Here is a 16699-nt window from a genome sequence, read left to right on the forward strand (position 1 = left end):
TATGTCCAGTTTCAGCACCATGCACTGGTACCTGAAACTGTGCTTGGTTCGTATACAAACAGTGGTCTACAAGCACATGGATTTGGGTAAAGCTATGCTCAATCCAAAGCTGGTTTTCCACTGTTACTGTACATTATAATTGTGGGTGATTATATGAATTACGGAGAACTGCTTTGGAATTGCTTTGCCAGTTACTGAATGATGAATGTCTTTTCTCTTTGTTTCTGATGCAATTGCATGTAAAATGTACCTTTTTATTGCATGTTGTGCTATGCCTGACTTGATAAGAGTTTCATGAGTTTTTCAGACAGCACTTGAACTTTCTGTTCTGGGGTCTCAAACTGTGAAAGGAAATAACATTGGTTAAGTGACGTAAAAGAGACATATGGCAAGTGTCCTTTTACTTGCCACATTTGACATTACTTTGATTGCTTACAGCTATTCAACATGTATGGTAATGAAATATTGATGTTCTACATGCATCAACATATTTATATTGAAAAACGAATAAATTAGCACTATTTTTCCATTTTAATGATTCAGTTAAATCATCATATATCATATTACTTAAAATGCATAAATCAAGCTGCATCCAATTGGTTGTGCACTGAGGTGGAATATTATGCAAATCTTGTATAATGAAGGTACATGATTGAATTTACTCACTCAACACCCAGACCCTTCTACACGGGTGCACACTCAAACGCAGACACATACATACTGTACCTACAAATACGCAAACACACAAACCCACATAGACATCAGGTATTTAAACTATTACTTTTGAGTCATTTACCTAGGTACTTTTGAGAGGTGGTAGAACATTTGTGTCTGAATTATTTTCTCTACATTTTACTACTTTATTTCAACTCTGAGAGTGCCAGAAGTCTTGCATGAACTAATTTTGTTGTTATTTTTCCCACCCCAAAAAATAAATCTTTGGCATTAGTACGGGGTAATATTCGCCTCCAAATCCCCAGGCTATTTTGATTCATTGGTGCCCAATGGAACGAAGCAGCCATTAATGGCACTATTAGATGCTCTCCTCAGCGTAGAGAAACAGAAACTAATTGGTCTATTTTGGAGATTCTTCCCTCAACGTAAAAACAATTATTAAAAAGACTTAAGGATGAGTCTTCAAGTGCACCCTTGAGAACAGCACTGACATTTTCATACCTCAAAGGTTTTCCAAAGTCTAGTGTGTCTGTATTGCACATAGATCCTCCAAATCCTCCTAACTTTCAGTAGACCTGCTCTAAATTAGCATTCAAAAGAATGTGAAATCCAAGGTCACCTAACCTACAATGAATGAAGTATATGGAAGGCTGAAAACCATGATCCAAATGGAGTCAAGGGGTTTGCAACTTTAATTTTGAAGTTACCAATCCTATTTATTCTGACCACCAGTAGATTAATGATACTCTGCCTTGGTATTGAGCTGGAGGTTGAGAGAAAAGTTGTTGTTCAGTAAACAAATACTGAAATCAGGATAACTTGGATGTTAATAGTGCCCATAGCTAAACTATGGGCACTTCATGGCCAATCATAACTCTAAATCACTACTGTACTACTTCTGTTGAAGATGTACTGTATTCTCAGATGTGATCTTGGGGAGTAAACACTAGCTTGGTAAAATGTTTTTTTTGTGTTCCTGCTATTTGTTTAGCGAGTCACTTTGTCACCTGCTGCAGGAAATAACGTTCTCCCCAACCAACCGAACCTAACACCAATTAGTTTGGTGGTGAACAGACATGTTTATGGCTTTATTCTGCTTACATAAGCTGGTGCATTGTCTATTTTTAACAATATGGAATTGATAGAATTGAGAGCTCCTCTCCTACTGTGTTGAGAGAGAGCCAGGCGGGAGTTTTCTCGAACTACAACACAGCTGCTTCAGAGCGCCGTGCTTCAAAACCCACCAGACTTGACAATCTGTCACTCTGACACGTCTGTCTCTCCATCTTTTCCTCCCTTCCCTGCTCACTCTTACAATCTGCTCCTTGCATATTCTCTTATCAGTCCCCCCCCCCCTTTTTCCGTCATTTTGGTTTCACCTGCTTTTATCTGTGTTCCATTTTCATATTTTTTTCCTCTTCCACTTTTGAGTCATTTTCTTTTATTATTTATTATGTTCTCCCCATTACTAGTTTCCCCTTGTTGAATGTTAGCCTATCCCTTTGCACTCCCCCTCTATGTTCCCTTTCTCTCTTGGCACATCTCTGCACATCTGTCTATCTTTTGGCAGACCTGTGTCCTTAATGCTAGATGCCCTTTTCGTCACACATGATGCAGTTTTATGTCTCTCTTGAACAGACACCCATTTGAAAATTATACCTGTGAAAATAAATAATTTGAAATGCTTCAAATGCCATGTAAGTATTGAGTTGCTCCAAGTAGCTTTAAAGACCACTTCTGCCCTGAAGATCATCATTTGCATGACACAAACCTGTTGCTCAGTCACCTATGAGAAAAAAGATCAACCTTCAATTAGTATTTTATTTATTTTCCCCTATTCACCCCCTTCAGAGTTTCAGTTCTTTTGTAGTCTTCTGTAGAAACTTCTGTAGTCGGTTCTACAGTCAGTGCTGTGTATTGTTTGCCTGCCTTGTAGTGGACATCTTGTGTGCCGTCAAACAGCACGCCAGTCCTCCCACATGATTCACTGGGTATTAATTTCACTGTGGTTGCGCCACCATATGTCACGCATACGGGCCGATTGAGTCATCCAGCCAGGTTCTTAAACATGTTGTGACAAGTTGTGCGTGGGGTCAGATTTGTGTGCCTCCCCTGTGTCCCCCTCCCCCTACTCCCCACTCCCCACTGTGGTGCTTGACTCATAGCTCCCTGTCCATGTGGAACCCTTCAATAAGTCACCGTGCCCTTGGGGGTCGAAGTCGAGGGGACTGAGTCACAGGTAGCTGAGAGAAAGCCACAGGAAAGTGGGATGGAGCCACAGAGATAAAGGCGGTCTTTCTGTTCATGAGAAACTATTTGAAGCTGCTTTGTCTCACATTGTCCTAGGACAGCCGTACACGTTGCTATGGAACATTAGTAAGTAATCTTATTAGCAGTCTTGAAATTGTCATCAGGTAAAGGTTTATACATAATGTATGGGAGATTGCAGCTCAAGAAGGTTGTGATGAACTCAAGCTAAGAACAGACAGCAGATCGACCATTTTTCCATCGTTCATGCAATACGTTTACTGTAAACAGACCAAGATTTCTTATAAGGTAGGGTATTATGTACGTTTTTACATGCAAAGCAGGCATAACCATTACCAGCATCCATGAAGTATTGTCTCTTCACAAGAATCCCCTATACATGGTACAAAACATGTATTTTGAACACATGAACCCAGCTAAGAGTTTCTCAACACACTCAGAGATAATTACTTTTCCACCTCACTAGGATGCAGAGAGATGTTGAGATAATATGTAGAAATGTACTGTAAAGTGGTTGTTCAAAGCAAGACGACACACAACGCAACACACACACTGCTTTCTATTGAAAACATTATCCACTACCTAAATTGGTACATCAATAAACACTTACTAGTTACACTAGACAATATTTTTGTCTAGTGGATCATGTTAGATATACATACCAGTTTGAAAAAAATACATTAAATTAGATATTGTCACAAACTATGACAAACTTAGCACTGTCACAAACTGTCCTCTAAAATGTTTGCAAAAAAATATTTTCCTTGTTAAAAGTAGCCTCACCATGTTTTGTGAAAATTATGTTTCTTTGTAAGTTCATTGGCGAAGGAACATTCCTTTTACCAAATTATATTTCTCACACTCCTTGTCCCTATCATCATCATGCTCAACATCTCATGAAGCACCATTAAGGCTTAAAAACTTGCTGCATAGTTTTCTATTATGCAGCCCAAACTGAGCATCCATTACGTGCTGAAATTAGCTCATTTGGAACACCTGCACTTCTCCCCCTGGTGCAGCCTATACAATTCCATCCCTAGACTAATCATTTTCCCACAGACTGTCATTAAGGGTGGAGAAAGGCCCAACACCACAGATGGTAGCAGCCTTCGCAAATGAGCACTGATTGCGAAAGGTGGCAGGTTTCACTCTTGTCACTCCTTGCATGCCATTAGGCAAATAAAGTGGCAGGGTCACACCAAGCAAGGACATTTTTATTTAATGTTCTCACTGCAGTTGTTATATTGAGTTGTTTCATTTCAGAGCACCACCTCCTTAACCTTGAAATAAGAGCTTTGCTAATGTTTGTATTAGCTAGGATGCTACACTCAATGAGCTGGTTGCCTGACCCTTTTTTTTTTGTACTTGGCAAATTCACCATGCCAGGTGTGTCATCACTGATCCTCACATTGAAAGCACAGCCTGTGGAGATGACATCAGACTCCTGCTGGCACTTTCATCAATATTTAAATCCTTTGCTTAACTTTGAGTTGATTTCTCACTCACAGGGGAGCTCTTGCCCTTTGCCACTCTCTCCACTTAGCGACGAAAGCCATGGTCCTGGCAAGAAAGATTTTATTGATTTATTATCAGTGAATGGAAGAAAGCAGAGGGACCAATTTGAACACCTTTGCCCCCCACATAGTGGTTCTTCTATATACACAACCTGTCTTTCCAAGCTGCTGCTGCTAAGCTTTATTAGCTCACAACAACAATGTACAATCAATTTTGTCTGTAATAGTACTAAAAGATATTTTCTCTTATTTTCATTTTAAGGTGTCCGGCGACCCCCGGAGATTGAGAAGACCAATCACAGTGTTCACTACACCCTCTTAATCGCCTGTGTGATGGTAGCCTTTGTCCTCGGCGCATTCCTCTCTGGCTTCCTGGTCTCTTGTTACTGCAACCACACAGGCCACAAGTCCAAGAGGCTAGCAAAGGACCCTGAGGCACCGATCCCCCATGCCCTGTCCCTTCGTAGTCTGGCCAAGCTCAACGGCCTCCTGGACAGTCAGAACAAGGAGGACAAATTAGAGGTCTCTTCACCCAAGCTCTACAACTCCTTTTTCCCCAACGGCAAAGAGCACCACCAACATAGAAGGAATGGACATCACAGCGGGGTTACCATGGGAGACCTAGTCCACCCCCATCACCTACACCACTCCTCAGAGCTTTCAGGTCTGCCTACCCCGGACTCCACCCCAGAGCTACCCATTAAGAGCATGAAGGCCTTCAAGAACCAGTGGGAGAAGAACCAGAACTGCAACAATGCCAAGGAGCCAAAGTCCCACAATATGGGGTTGAGCTCCAGGCCCAGCTCAGCCATGCTCCATCAGCAGGTTTTCCCCTACTCTCATGGCTTGTCCAACGGCCAAGCCCTGGTCACTGGTCCCCTGCACCTGGAAGAGCGTAAGATCCATAACACGGAGCGCATCCTTGCTCAACAGCCGTATCCCTGCTACTCCCAGAAGGTCATGGAGGTCACCTCATTGGACGAGCTGCTCAAGCATATTCACGAAGCCAGTGCCAGCAAGAACGGCCAAGTCATGACTGCATCTGGACTGTCAGCCAGCATCAGTGGAGGTCAGCTAGCCTTCGCTAACCGCGTCCAGCCGCATATCCCAGAGACGGAATCGGCGCCATACTACAGCTCTTCTACCCTGCCTAGAGACAGCCTTACCCGCCGAATGGACGTGCCTCCAGACATACCATTGCACCACCAGTCCACCTTAGAGCGAAGGCACTCCTCACAGAGGCACTCACTTATCGCCGCTGCCACTAAGATATCCAATGGAGGAGGAGGGATGGTGCCCAGGCAGCACAGCTTCAGCCAACGTAACTGCGGAGGCCATCCGCCACCTCCCCTTCTGGCCCGGATGAACTCGACAGGCAGTGCCTGCGAGGTCCACTACCCACTCATCCCCAACGGCTACTTAACACGGCAACACAGTTACAACAGCGATCAACAGGAGGTCCTCCACCGTGGAGCTATCGTCCGCCGGACCGCCTCCCTTAAACCCGATGTCCCACCAAAACCCCTCTTCATCCCAGCCACCTCACCAGTCAATCAACAAGGAAAATTCAACTACTGAGGAGAGGAGAATGGAGAAGGGGATCTGGACTAGAGAGGGACTGTGCCTCATCTTATCCCTAAAGTACAAGGCTGAGGGTGAAGGGTTACAAACATCGTCCTGGATTACATGACAGCCATTGCTGCTGTCCAAACCTCAACCAAACTTTTTTGTTGCCCTTTTTGTCCAATTAATATCTTTGTACCATATTGGTATTGCACTGCTACTTGCCTATCAGACAGTGAAAGGACTCTGGTAGCTGAAGTGATCACTTTATATTAGGCTGCCAATGTCCTCAGTGCGGATTTAAAAGTGTTCATGGGTGGGGCTGGCATCAGAGACATTAGGTAATGTTTGGACATCTTAAAGACTTTCAAACTAGAACCTCTTGCAATTCCCATGACAATTGCTTTTGCTGACCTTTTCTGATGTAATTTTGGCAACCAAACCTGATCCCCGAATGTGTTTATATAAATATATGCATGTGTGTGTGTGTATATATGTGTGTTCATATCTACACCGTATACGTATACATATACATATGCAGTATATGTAACCTGGGGATGAAAAATGTCTCCTTTTAGGCCTTACTTTGAAAGTAAATATCCTTTTTTCAGTATCTAACCCCTTGTTGTTTGACATCTAAAATAGTGATGCAATATCCTGCTGGATACCATATGTTGATTATACAGTATATTAACACATCTGTAGTGAATTTGACCACTTAAATGATGACCAACTGGTGAATTGTGTCAAAAAGGAAAGTTCCAAGGCAACAATATTGAGCGTGAATACTTACCATGTTTTGTTGGAAATGAAGAAATGGTGGCCACAACAATTGCACAGGTCCGTTCAGTGATGTTCCTCTCATGTTGGTGCTTTACGAATAGTTAATTCACCCCTTTAGGACCCAAAGACAACCAGACAGAAGCCCCATCAGTTAGAAATCTGACCATCTGGGAAAAACTCTCATTGTATGGACTGTGATTACTATAACTATTAACTTTGTGGCTATTGGTTGTAAATAAAGGAATAATACTAGCCACATTTTAATTGTATGTGTAAATGTGTGCCTTATTTAAATAGTATATATGTGATATGGGGGTAGTGAAAATGCAAGGAGCTATGATACTATTATACTAGGTGTTCAATTTTTTATGGTTGTATGTGTCATTGCTATTGTAGATTTGTATTTCTATCCAGGAGTTTTTGACATCTCTGAACTGTGAGCCTGTCATATTTTCAGAACAACTATCCCAGCTGAGGCAACTCATTCTTAGTTTGCCTCCTTTTTATGTCTGGCACCCTGGATTTCATGATCTGTACATTTTAATTGTTCACACATTAAGTATTCAATAGATTCATGAGAGAAGATCTCTTGAACCATACCCTATGGTACTCAAACATATCAATTGATTTCCCCTTTTAACCCTGCAGGGGACAAAGACTAGTCATGAATAAGTCATTCAGACCTGTTCTGGAGTTGTGACATTTGTTTATGGAGAAATGAACTGAACTCTCTGAGTCGATGAGCTTGGACATGGAGAGACGTTCCTCAGAGTAGCACTCCTTAGAGCATTTGGAAGAGACGCCCAGGCCTCCGGGTTTTGCAAGTGTCTGATGAGATTTATCCTCAAGGAGAAAGGAAGCAGTTGGACCAGCCTTAGATGTGTCACTCCCTCTGGAACTGTCTATACTTGTACTTTCTGGCAGTTATTCTTAGAATGGGTTACTGGAATAATGGTGCAAAACAAAAAGCTACTGTTGCTAAATCTGAAAATTGTATTGTTAGCATTACATATGTTTTATAATACATACGCTTAAGGTACCTGGAATTGGTCTGACCCAAAGTTTACTGTTCACACTTGAATGCATATCTAGCAGAATAAAACAAAAACCTACATAATGTTACAAACTCATTTTAGACAATGTTCTGTGCTGTTAGCCAAATAGTTATTTAGGTATAACATGCGCATGTTCAAGTTTCCAAATGTGATTATGTATGGAAGCTCCCATTAAACATTTGGATTTGTTTTGAATGTGACCATGTCTCATTAGAGGAAGGGGGCAGCTACGGTTTCACACCAGTTCTTGGTGAGTTAAAGTGTAGTTTCTAAGCTTGCATTGAGATTGTATGGCAAAGGGAATAATTTCTCTACTAGCTATGAGTATTTGAATTATCTAAACTTGCACAGAGTGTAAATACATTATTGGGACGGGGTATCATTGTTTCAGTTTTATGTATTTTTGTTGATTTGGGGCTACATATCTTGAGCTATTATGAATTTGGTCGAAAATAATACCATTGTATGTCTCTTATAATAGAAATAAATAAAAAGTTCAGTCCAGTCACGGTCTCAAATGTGTCACAAATGTATAAAATGATGGTAACAATATCTACATGTCGAATATGTTACAAATATGTCCATTATTGTATTTTGACATATAGGAAAAACTTGATTCATTTCAATTAACAAACTCGTAAAAATGCCTCACCACATCATCCCACCAGGTTAAAGAAAACTGCATGAAATACACTCTTTAAGGTTTCAGTAGAATGAACAATTGAATGTGATGAGCCAATATATATTTAATGCACTGTTGATTGTACTATGAAGCACAAAAGTAATGTGTTCACGCATGTATTTTTATCCACTAGGAATTTACAGTAATAGCAAAGCTGACATCAGAAAAAGACAAAAAAATATCTTCAATTGCTTGAGTAAACTGTATAAGGCACCTTGTATTAGTAAAACGTTAACTATTTTGGACGTGCAACAAAAATGCTGTCTTTAAATCAGAAGGAAGTCAGCTTTTTATTATGTGTCTGACTTCTCAAATGAACTTTACAAAAACATCTGAACCTTAAAACCCTTTTCACCTGCTCAGACGCAACCTGCGGTATAATGAGTCTGGTCATTCGACTTACTAAGTTGACCAGACTCAAATTACTGATAGAATATAGAGCTAAGAAAGAACACCACGTGATTGACAGAAAAATACATTTTCCAATTACTGTGCATGGCCCACATCTGCCTTAATCTCTGTCTGACCATTGACTCTACAAAACATGTATTTTTCTGTCTTTAAATAGGTTTATATACTGTCAGCTATTCCATACTGACCCTCCCCCCACACACACACACACACTCTCTAGTGGAATCATGGGAGACACGCCTTGAAATGACTTCCTATTCCCAACGTGTCAACCCTAGCGACAGCACAGTGACAGCCAGCATCAGAATTCATTATGTCTCTGCTGGGAAAAGTATGAAAAGCCAGGGGAGAAGCAGGCGTCATTTTTCACCACAGAGACCTGTCTGTGAAATAATCACTGCCTGTAAGACATTTTTTTCTGTATATAAAAGGCAGAAGAAAGGGGAAACATTGATACCAGTTTCAGAACACATGTAATGCTGCTTGTCCCCTTCCTGTGGTCATATTTTACCTTTCCATCACACTTTCATGGTTTTCTTTGTGGTGCTCTCATTCATCACTGTCACTCACCTGAAACAAAGGTGGTGACCCTGATGTAATGTTACTGTACAACCTTTACCACATGGTTAGTATTTGACAGTCCGCAGAATACAGTGCCAGACAGTGAAAGAGACATGAAATTTGACTGGATCGTACTGTAATAATGTCTACGAACGTAGGTTATGTCACATTTGACATTGCATTGTAAAACGTTTGCTACGGTAACAGTAGCTACTTCATTACTCATACAGTTTTCTCCAAAGTACACCACAAAGTCTCCTGCCTCAATCAGAGAGTAAAAGTTTTCTTCCTTCACTGACTCTGCATTTGAGCTTCAACAACGGTACGGGATGTGGGCACCAACTTTTTGAGGAAAGATTCATGCTGCGATTTTACGGATGAGCAGTGTTAAAATGATTGCCCCCAAGACTCGATTTAAAGGATCTAAAGAAACTCCTCATTAAGCCGGATATTAATTTAAGCTTATTTTATACCACCAAGTCTTTCATCTTATTTTGTGACAGGAACAACTTGCTGAAGATGACAATAAAGACGTTTTTACTTTTAATTCAGTCTCCTGTCAGAGTACATTGACATTGGGAGAAATAATATGATTCAAGTTGTTTAATTTTGTTTTGAATTAACTTTGGTGTATAGTATGTGTTGAGAGGGCTGATGTTGAATTTACAAGATTGGTCTACAATACTGATGATAAAACATTAAGCATAGCTTAAACGTAGTTACGCAAAAAACTCTCTCTCAAAGTATAGTATCCATAAGTTAAGCTCCTTAGATTCCCTGCAATATTTGTTCTAAAAGTAGGCCCCATTCTGGATGAACTCCCAGAGAGGGGTTTGGAGGGCTAGGCCACAGACCACAGCACATTTTGATGCCTTTATAGGGTTCATAAACACTAGTAGAAACACACAACATCAACACACAGCTATTTTGTTTTCATGAAAGACTGTTTTTGAAAGGCAATTGCAGTGGCAGTAGTGTAGTTTGGCTGAATGGCACAAACGTGCATGAAATTTCCTTATAACCAACCAAATGTAGCTGTCATGAAATTAAACATAGTTTGACTGGCAGTACTGTAATAGATAAATTATTGCCTAGGATCTCAGATTTTACTAAAACTAATGGTTCCTCTGTGGTATACCAGGCCAAATTTGGACCCATGCAGACAGGTCTAGCTTTACTATCCAGCTGACCTGGCCTTCTCTACCCTCAGCCAACTACTCCACACTTGATTAGATTTTCTTCTCCATAAAGACAATCAAAAATGTTTAGGAACAGAGAAAATAAAAATCATGCCTACTCATCAATCTTTGAAGAGTCATTGAATGTATCTACAGTGCTGAGTTGGCATGTTGGTATATGGTACTGTAGACACACTATACACACAACCACGCTATCTTTACTCAATCCCTGTTGCCTTTACACTGGAGGGTGTGGGGGTAGTTACACTGAACCCAGCCACAGTAAGAGCTTAGGTCAGTGGGAAGCAATGTGGTATGGTTGGTATGTTTGGCACGCACAAAACGCATGGCTCGCGCCACACCCCCAACACTACAGTAGAGAGGGCACATGGCGCGGTACCAGTTCAATCCAGTTCGTTCCTGCTCAGCAGAAGTCTCACCTCAGCACTTTTGACACTTTCACCCAGAGACAAGGAGACACCTGTGCCTGTCTGTTTATAAAGGCTCCCTTTTGCCACCACCCTCGTCTGCCTCACTACCCTGACCCCTATATCTCTTGCCATCCCCATTCCCTATCCATGCCAATGTTCCCTGCCTGTCCCAACCTGCTCAGCCCTGCACCTGTCCTGCCCAGGACATCCCACCCCAATTACCCCTCCAGGCCCCTCCAGCCTGTCTGGACCTGTCAGACTGACTATTGTCAGCCAACTGGAAGTCCCCAAGCACAACCAGTCCAAACCGACCTCCTTCAGTCCAAACTAATACCTATCGTACTGCATATCTTGTACACAAATGAACTGTACCATTTTGCACATACTGTATACTTTTGATTGACTGTTGATGATTTTCTGGTAAAAATACAAAATGAAATGTATAGCCAGATGCCACTTTTCATGTTCTGATTTTGTTGGTCTGTAAAAATGTGTTCACGTCTTGGTTTTTTGACCTGACAGTGTTTTTATGTGCCCATGACAATCTGTTTGCCATGGACTGAGAGGAATTCATTACAGAGTAACGGAGGTGACAATTTGAGATTTTCCAGCCATTTATCAGGCCTTAGTCAGGAAAATACTTAGCACCTCACCATGAACTGGAATTGTTAATATTTACCTTTAGTCTTCAGCTGTAACTAACTCCATGTCAATACAATGTTCTATGGAATAACTGCCATGGAGAAGAGTTGATCAAATATGAGTTACACTAACCTTCAGTTAATAGCCTATATGACTTGCATGGGTTGTAAACAAAGTAATGATAGTCTGCTTATCCCGGGGGAGAATCTTCTCATTTATATGCTTAATAGTAATCTTGCTGCTTTGAAATTTGAGACTGGAGGCACAAATATGAATGTCAACATCATGATACAGCATTCAGCCGTGGTTCACCTTTGAGATCAGCTGTGTGACCTGGATACCAAAGCAACAGCTTAGAGGAAAACTAGACCAACAGGGACCCAAACTATGACTCAAGTTTTCTCAGCCTTTAGCAGGTGTTCATTATCATTACTGCATTGTTCAACCGACAGGCAATGTCTTACCTACAGTAACCTGTTATTCTTGTAATGTGTCCCACATTTTTCCTACTCTGGTGTACTCCCCTGTTTCCCACCACTTCTTGTCTGAATATCTCATAGTAGACTTGAAGCAGAGTTTCAGATACTGTGACTTTAGAATTCACAGACAGCCATACAGGCTGCCAGTGCTGACAATATAGGCCACATCCTTGAAGATGGTTCAGACAGGAGACCCATTGTATTCCAGCATGATTTTAATGAGTTTTCATACACTTTGTATTTTGGCAGTATGGTTCAGCTGTGCGACGGCTCCCTGCCCAAGAAACCCAACCTCTGAAGACTTTATTCCATCATTTGTTCTGTTTCAGCCGTTTGCTGAATGTCCTCCCCTCTCTCTTTCCCCTACGTTTCCTGCACATTTACACTGTCACAATCATAAATGAAGCTGAAATGCAAAACAATATAACAATCAGTCTTTTTGGCCTTGAATATACTTTTTTCGCTGATGAGTGTGATTGGATTTGCATGATGAGTGATATCGCCGACTGAATCAACTGCCCCTCAGAATCTACTACCTGAACCACCTTCACCCATTTCATGTGTACTCAATTAGTTCCTGAACAGAAGCACACCCAGCTTAATGATTCAGACCCTATTTCCAGTCCTTCTTTTCCAACTGTCCCTGACACATCATTTTCTTCTTTCTTATCTGCCATCTTAACAATTTTGTTGTGTTAAATTGCATATTGCTCTAAATGGCACAGCCTTACAGTCTTAGAATCATTACTGTCACAGTGAGACTGAGAGGTTGACAGTTTTAAGAAATGCAGATTTTCTTTTCATGCCGGGAAGATTTTTACTTTTTGTCATTTTAAATTGGCTGGGCTATTTCCAGAGATCAGGGTTGCAGTGTCTAGAGATCGGTGTAGAAACCAAATGCTTTTACTTGAGATATGATTCTACTGATATTCTGCTCTAGAATTTTTCTGGTGAATTTGTTGGGAAAATAACTGGTTTATTCATCCCACTATTAGACACTCATGTAAGCACAATATAGCATGGCTTTTTATAGAACACAAAGAAGGCTAAAATGAGAATTAAAATAGAACATTTCTTATAGAAATATAACTACAATAGTTCATAAAGCATAATCAATGTGTGAGCCAGCCATTTTGTAACCATTATTGTATTCCAACCCAACCTTCTCAGCATAGGCGATTTTAGGTTTTAAAACTGGGGGTGCAACGGGTAGTGATTTTTATTTTTTTGCTAACAAAAACATGCTCAAAGTGTATACTAGATCTTAAAATAAAAAAATTATCATTAGAGTACAGCAAACCATGATAGAACAAACAACTCTGACTTCACTTAAAACATTTCATTGTTTTTTTACATTCATTGGAAAATGTAAATGTTTTCTTCCCAACAGTAGGTGGTGCAAATGAACCCCCTGCACCCGCGGTAAAATCGCCGATGCTTCTCAGCACACTGCCTTATTAATTCAAATAACAAACAACCCAAAACCTTCTTGTGGCAAGGGAAAGGTTAATAGGGTGAGGTAATAAACATATATGGACTGCATGGTTGGAAAATGCATTCAAATGTTTTAGGAGCTTAACATGATTTCCCTTTTCAAAGGGAAGACAGTCAGACATGATATGACATCATCAACACTTACTATGTTGTGAGTGTGCGCATGTTTGTGAGACACTGGGAGGGAGGGAAAGAGAAAGCCAAAGAAGAGGGAGATGGGACTTTGAGAGCTTGAGCAGGACACAGAAGAGCAGTACAGTGCTACGTCTAGCAAGAGCCAAGCCTCCATAACTTTCTCAGTCATTCCAGGAAATGTAACACTTCCTGTTCAAGTTACACTGTTGTAACACTGTTATGTTTTTATTACACTTTTACAAAGTTTTACATCGTTATTACAACATCATTACACTGTGATTACATTGTTGTTACACTGTTGCAAAGATGGGAACGCTATGTCTACTTAATATACTTTATTAGATAAACAACTTTTGACTAAAACAGGTCATTGTAATTATTACTTTTTAATTAAGTATATGTCAGAGCCCATAGATTTACATTTAGTCATTTAGTAGACGCTCTTATCCAGAGCGACTTACATTCCCCCAAGGCAAGTAGGGTGAAGTGCCTTGCCCAAGGACACAATGTCATTATGCACAGCCGGGAATCGAACCGGCGAACTTCTGATTACTAGCCCGATTCTCTAACCGCTCAGCCGCCTGACTCCCATACTCCCATACTTCTTTACTTTAACTTGAGTGAAAGTGTAGTCAGTACTTCAACTTTTACCAGAGTCTTTTTAAATATGAGTATCTGTACTTCTACTTGAGTGAAGGATGTGTGTACTTTTGCCATTTCTGATGGTATATAATTTCTTGTATGGCATCTAACTGTCCTTGTGAAATGTTTGCATCATGAGTATGTGATTCACAGCTCTGTACTGACACCTGGTGGCACAAAACCATAGAGCCCTCCTTGCTTGCCCTAATTTGACTCCAAGCCCCCAATTTTCATTGGGGGCTTCTGTACAATAATGTTACTCACATGCCCACTTACTATCATTCCACTGAGGAAAAAAAGAAAAAAAAGGAAGAGGACTATTGATTGTAGCATAAAATAACAAATTGAAATGTAAAATTGCTAATGTGCAGACATCAGTTTATAAATGCTTACCTCAAATTTGTAATTGCAATATTGTATGATCACGCATTATATTGTAATTATTATGTTAATTAATATTGTGCTATAACAAGTTTTAAGACAAGGTATTTAGCAATAACTGCAGGCATGCAACATGCTTACACAAACATTTTAGAAACGATGTATTTACTTTCAAATGTACTGAACTGTTCTTCAAACTAAGGCATTAGGCATAATAACAGTTTCTTATTCTAATCTGCATTTTATGGTTATTCCTGGTTTTCTTTCCATTACTATGAAACCCCATCAAATAATACAAATACTGGCTTGACTGATGATTACAAACATCTCCTACCTTTCGATCATCATGTAAGAGTAATTAAAGGGTGAAGTGCTTTGTAATAATCACATTATAGATACTTCATTACGTTATACCACCCGTATCCACAAGGAAAGCCACCGTTAAGATTATGCCCTAATGTCCCAAAACTACATATGATAAATTAGCAGTACAAACAAGCTTAGCCTGTAATATAGGATATACTAAAAAGCCTAATGTACTTTTGTGTCAGTAGTGGTCAGTAGCAGTAGTGTCAAGCTACCATCAGAGGGCAGTATAAGTCTTTATGGTGGAATTATTTCCCCTTTTTTTGTTGCCTTGTTGCAGACCACGCCTTGGATAATTAGATTTGTAATTTTGCTGTGCCGAAAAAGATAAGGCCAGTTTGGCTTTTCCCAATAAAAGCATTTGCCTTACTGTGTTTAATAATAGATGTGTTTTGAATGGAGAAATGGAGAAAGGTTCTAAGAAATATAACAATTTACTAAATGTTAGAAGGTTTAGACTGTAAGTCAATGAACTTGAATCTACCTCTCTGCCATATTATTACTGCCAAAAAGGTTTTTTTTCACTGCAACCTGGACATTGCTTCGGACGATTTTATCCTGCTCACCTCAGTCACCCCTGTTCACACTGAAGGAGTCAAATTAATAATTATTGAATCCAGTCTGGATTTTAGTGGATGAAATTAAAGTGCAGAAACCCCCCACTGCTTCCTAAGAAATCTAGGTTCTACCCAATGACACAGGACCAATTAAAAAACTAAATAAGATGACATTAAATTAAAATATGTGTCATGACTTAAAGATTATTAACACTTTTTAGACAGCTTGGCAGAGCTGTTTCCAATCCATGAGTATGGTGTTTGTCAAGACCTATCCCAATATACAAGCGATAGGCCTAATTGCTATAATGTGCAAACAAGGGAATCATTTCAAAGGTTAAATTGATGTAAAAAAGTCTGAACAGAATAAAGGTTGGAGAACTTAGATTTAATAGGCTTCAAAGGTTAAACATGAGCGCATTGGCGAAGAAAAGTAAGCCCTATATTAATTTCAAATTTGGGGAAGCCATGCTTTTCAAGCCATGTCATGAAAGACCCATGAAAAGGATAAATGGTGTCATTTAAGACATTAGTACAAAGCATTAAAAACATTGTCGGTGTGAGTTTTTGAGTTTTGATAAAATAGTCATCTGAAATATAGTCCTAATTGAGTAAGGACTGAAAGTATATATTCCATGAGAGGATATGGTAGCCTCTAGCCTATATTTCCCATGGTGGAAGTGTGTACATTGTTGTTGCTACACACCAATCAAAAGTGCAAGACTTCAGTAGGCTATGGCAATAATATTGAGGGTATCAGCAAATTAATTTCCCCTCAGTGAAGAGGAACCACACCTTGACATCCACAAATAATACCTGCCTGAGAGGATTACTATGGCAACAGGTTGCCATTGGCGACGAGATACCGCCGCCACTTCGTTT

General features: G+C 40.1%; 1 protein-coding gene across 3 annotated transcripts in view; it reads left to right on the forward strand.

Moving 5' to 3' along the window:
* Nucleotides 1–8364, forward strand: part of sema6e (sema domain, transmembrane domain (TM), and cytoplasmic domain, (semaphorin) 6E) — an 82899-nt gene extending 74535 nt beyond the window's left edge. For all 3 annotated transcript variants that reach the window (XM_062465495.1, XM_062465494.1, XM_062465496.1), the window contains one exon: nt 4720–8364. In XM_062465495.1, coding sequence (XP_062321479.1) covers nt 4720–6035 — 1316 coding nt within the window. In that variant the 3' untranslated portion in view covers nt 6036–8364. The remainder of the gene's footprint in view (nt 1–4719) is intronic.
* Nucleotides 8365–16699: the final 8335 nt, after the last annotated feature.

Source organism: Osmerus eperlanus, chromosome 7, assembly GCF_963692335.1.
Source record: "Osmerus eperlanus chromosome 7, fOsmEpe2.1, whole genome shotgun sequence".
NCBI lineage: Eukaryota > Metazoa > Chordata > Actinopteri > Osmeriformes > Osmeridae > Osmerus > Osmerus eperlanus.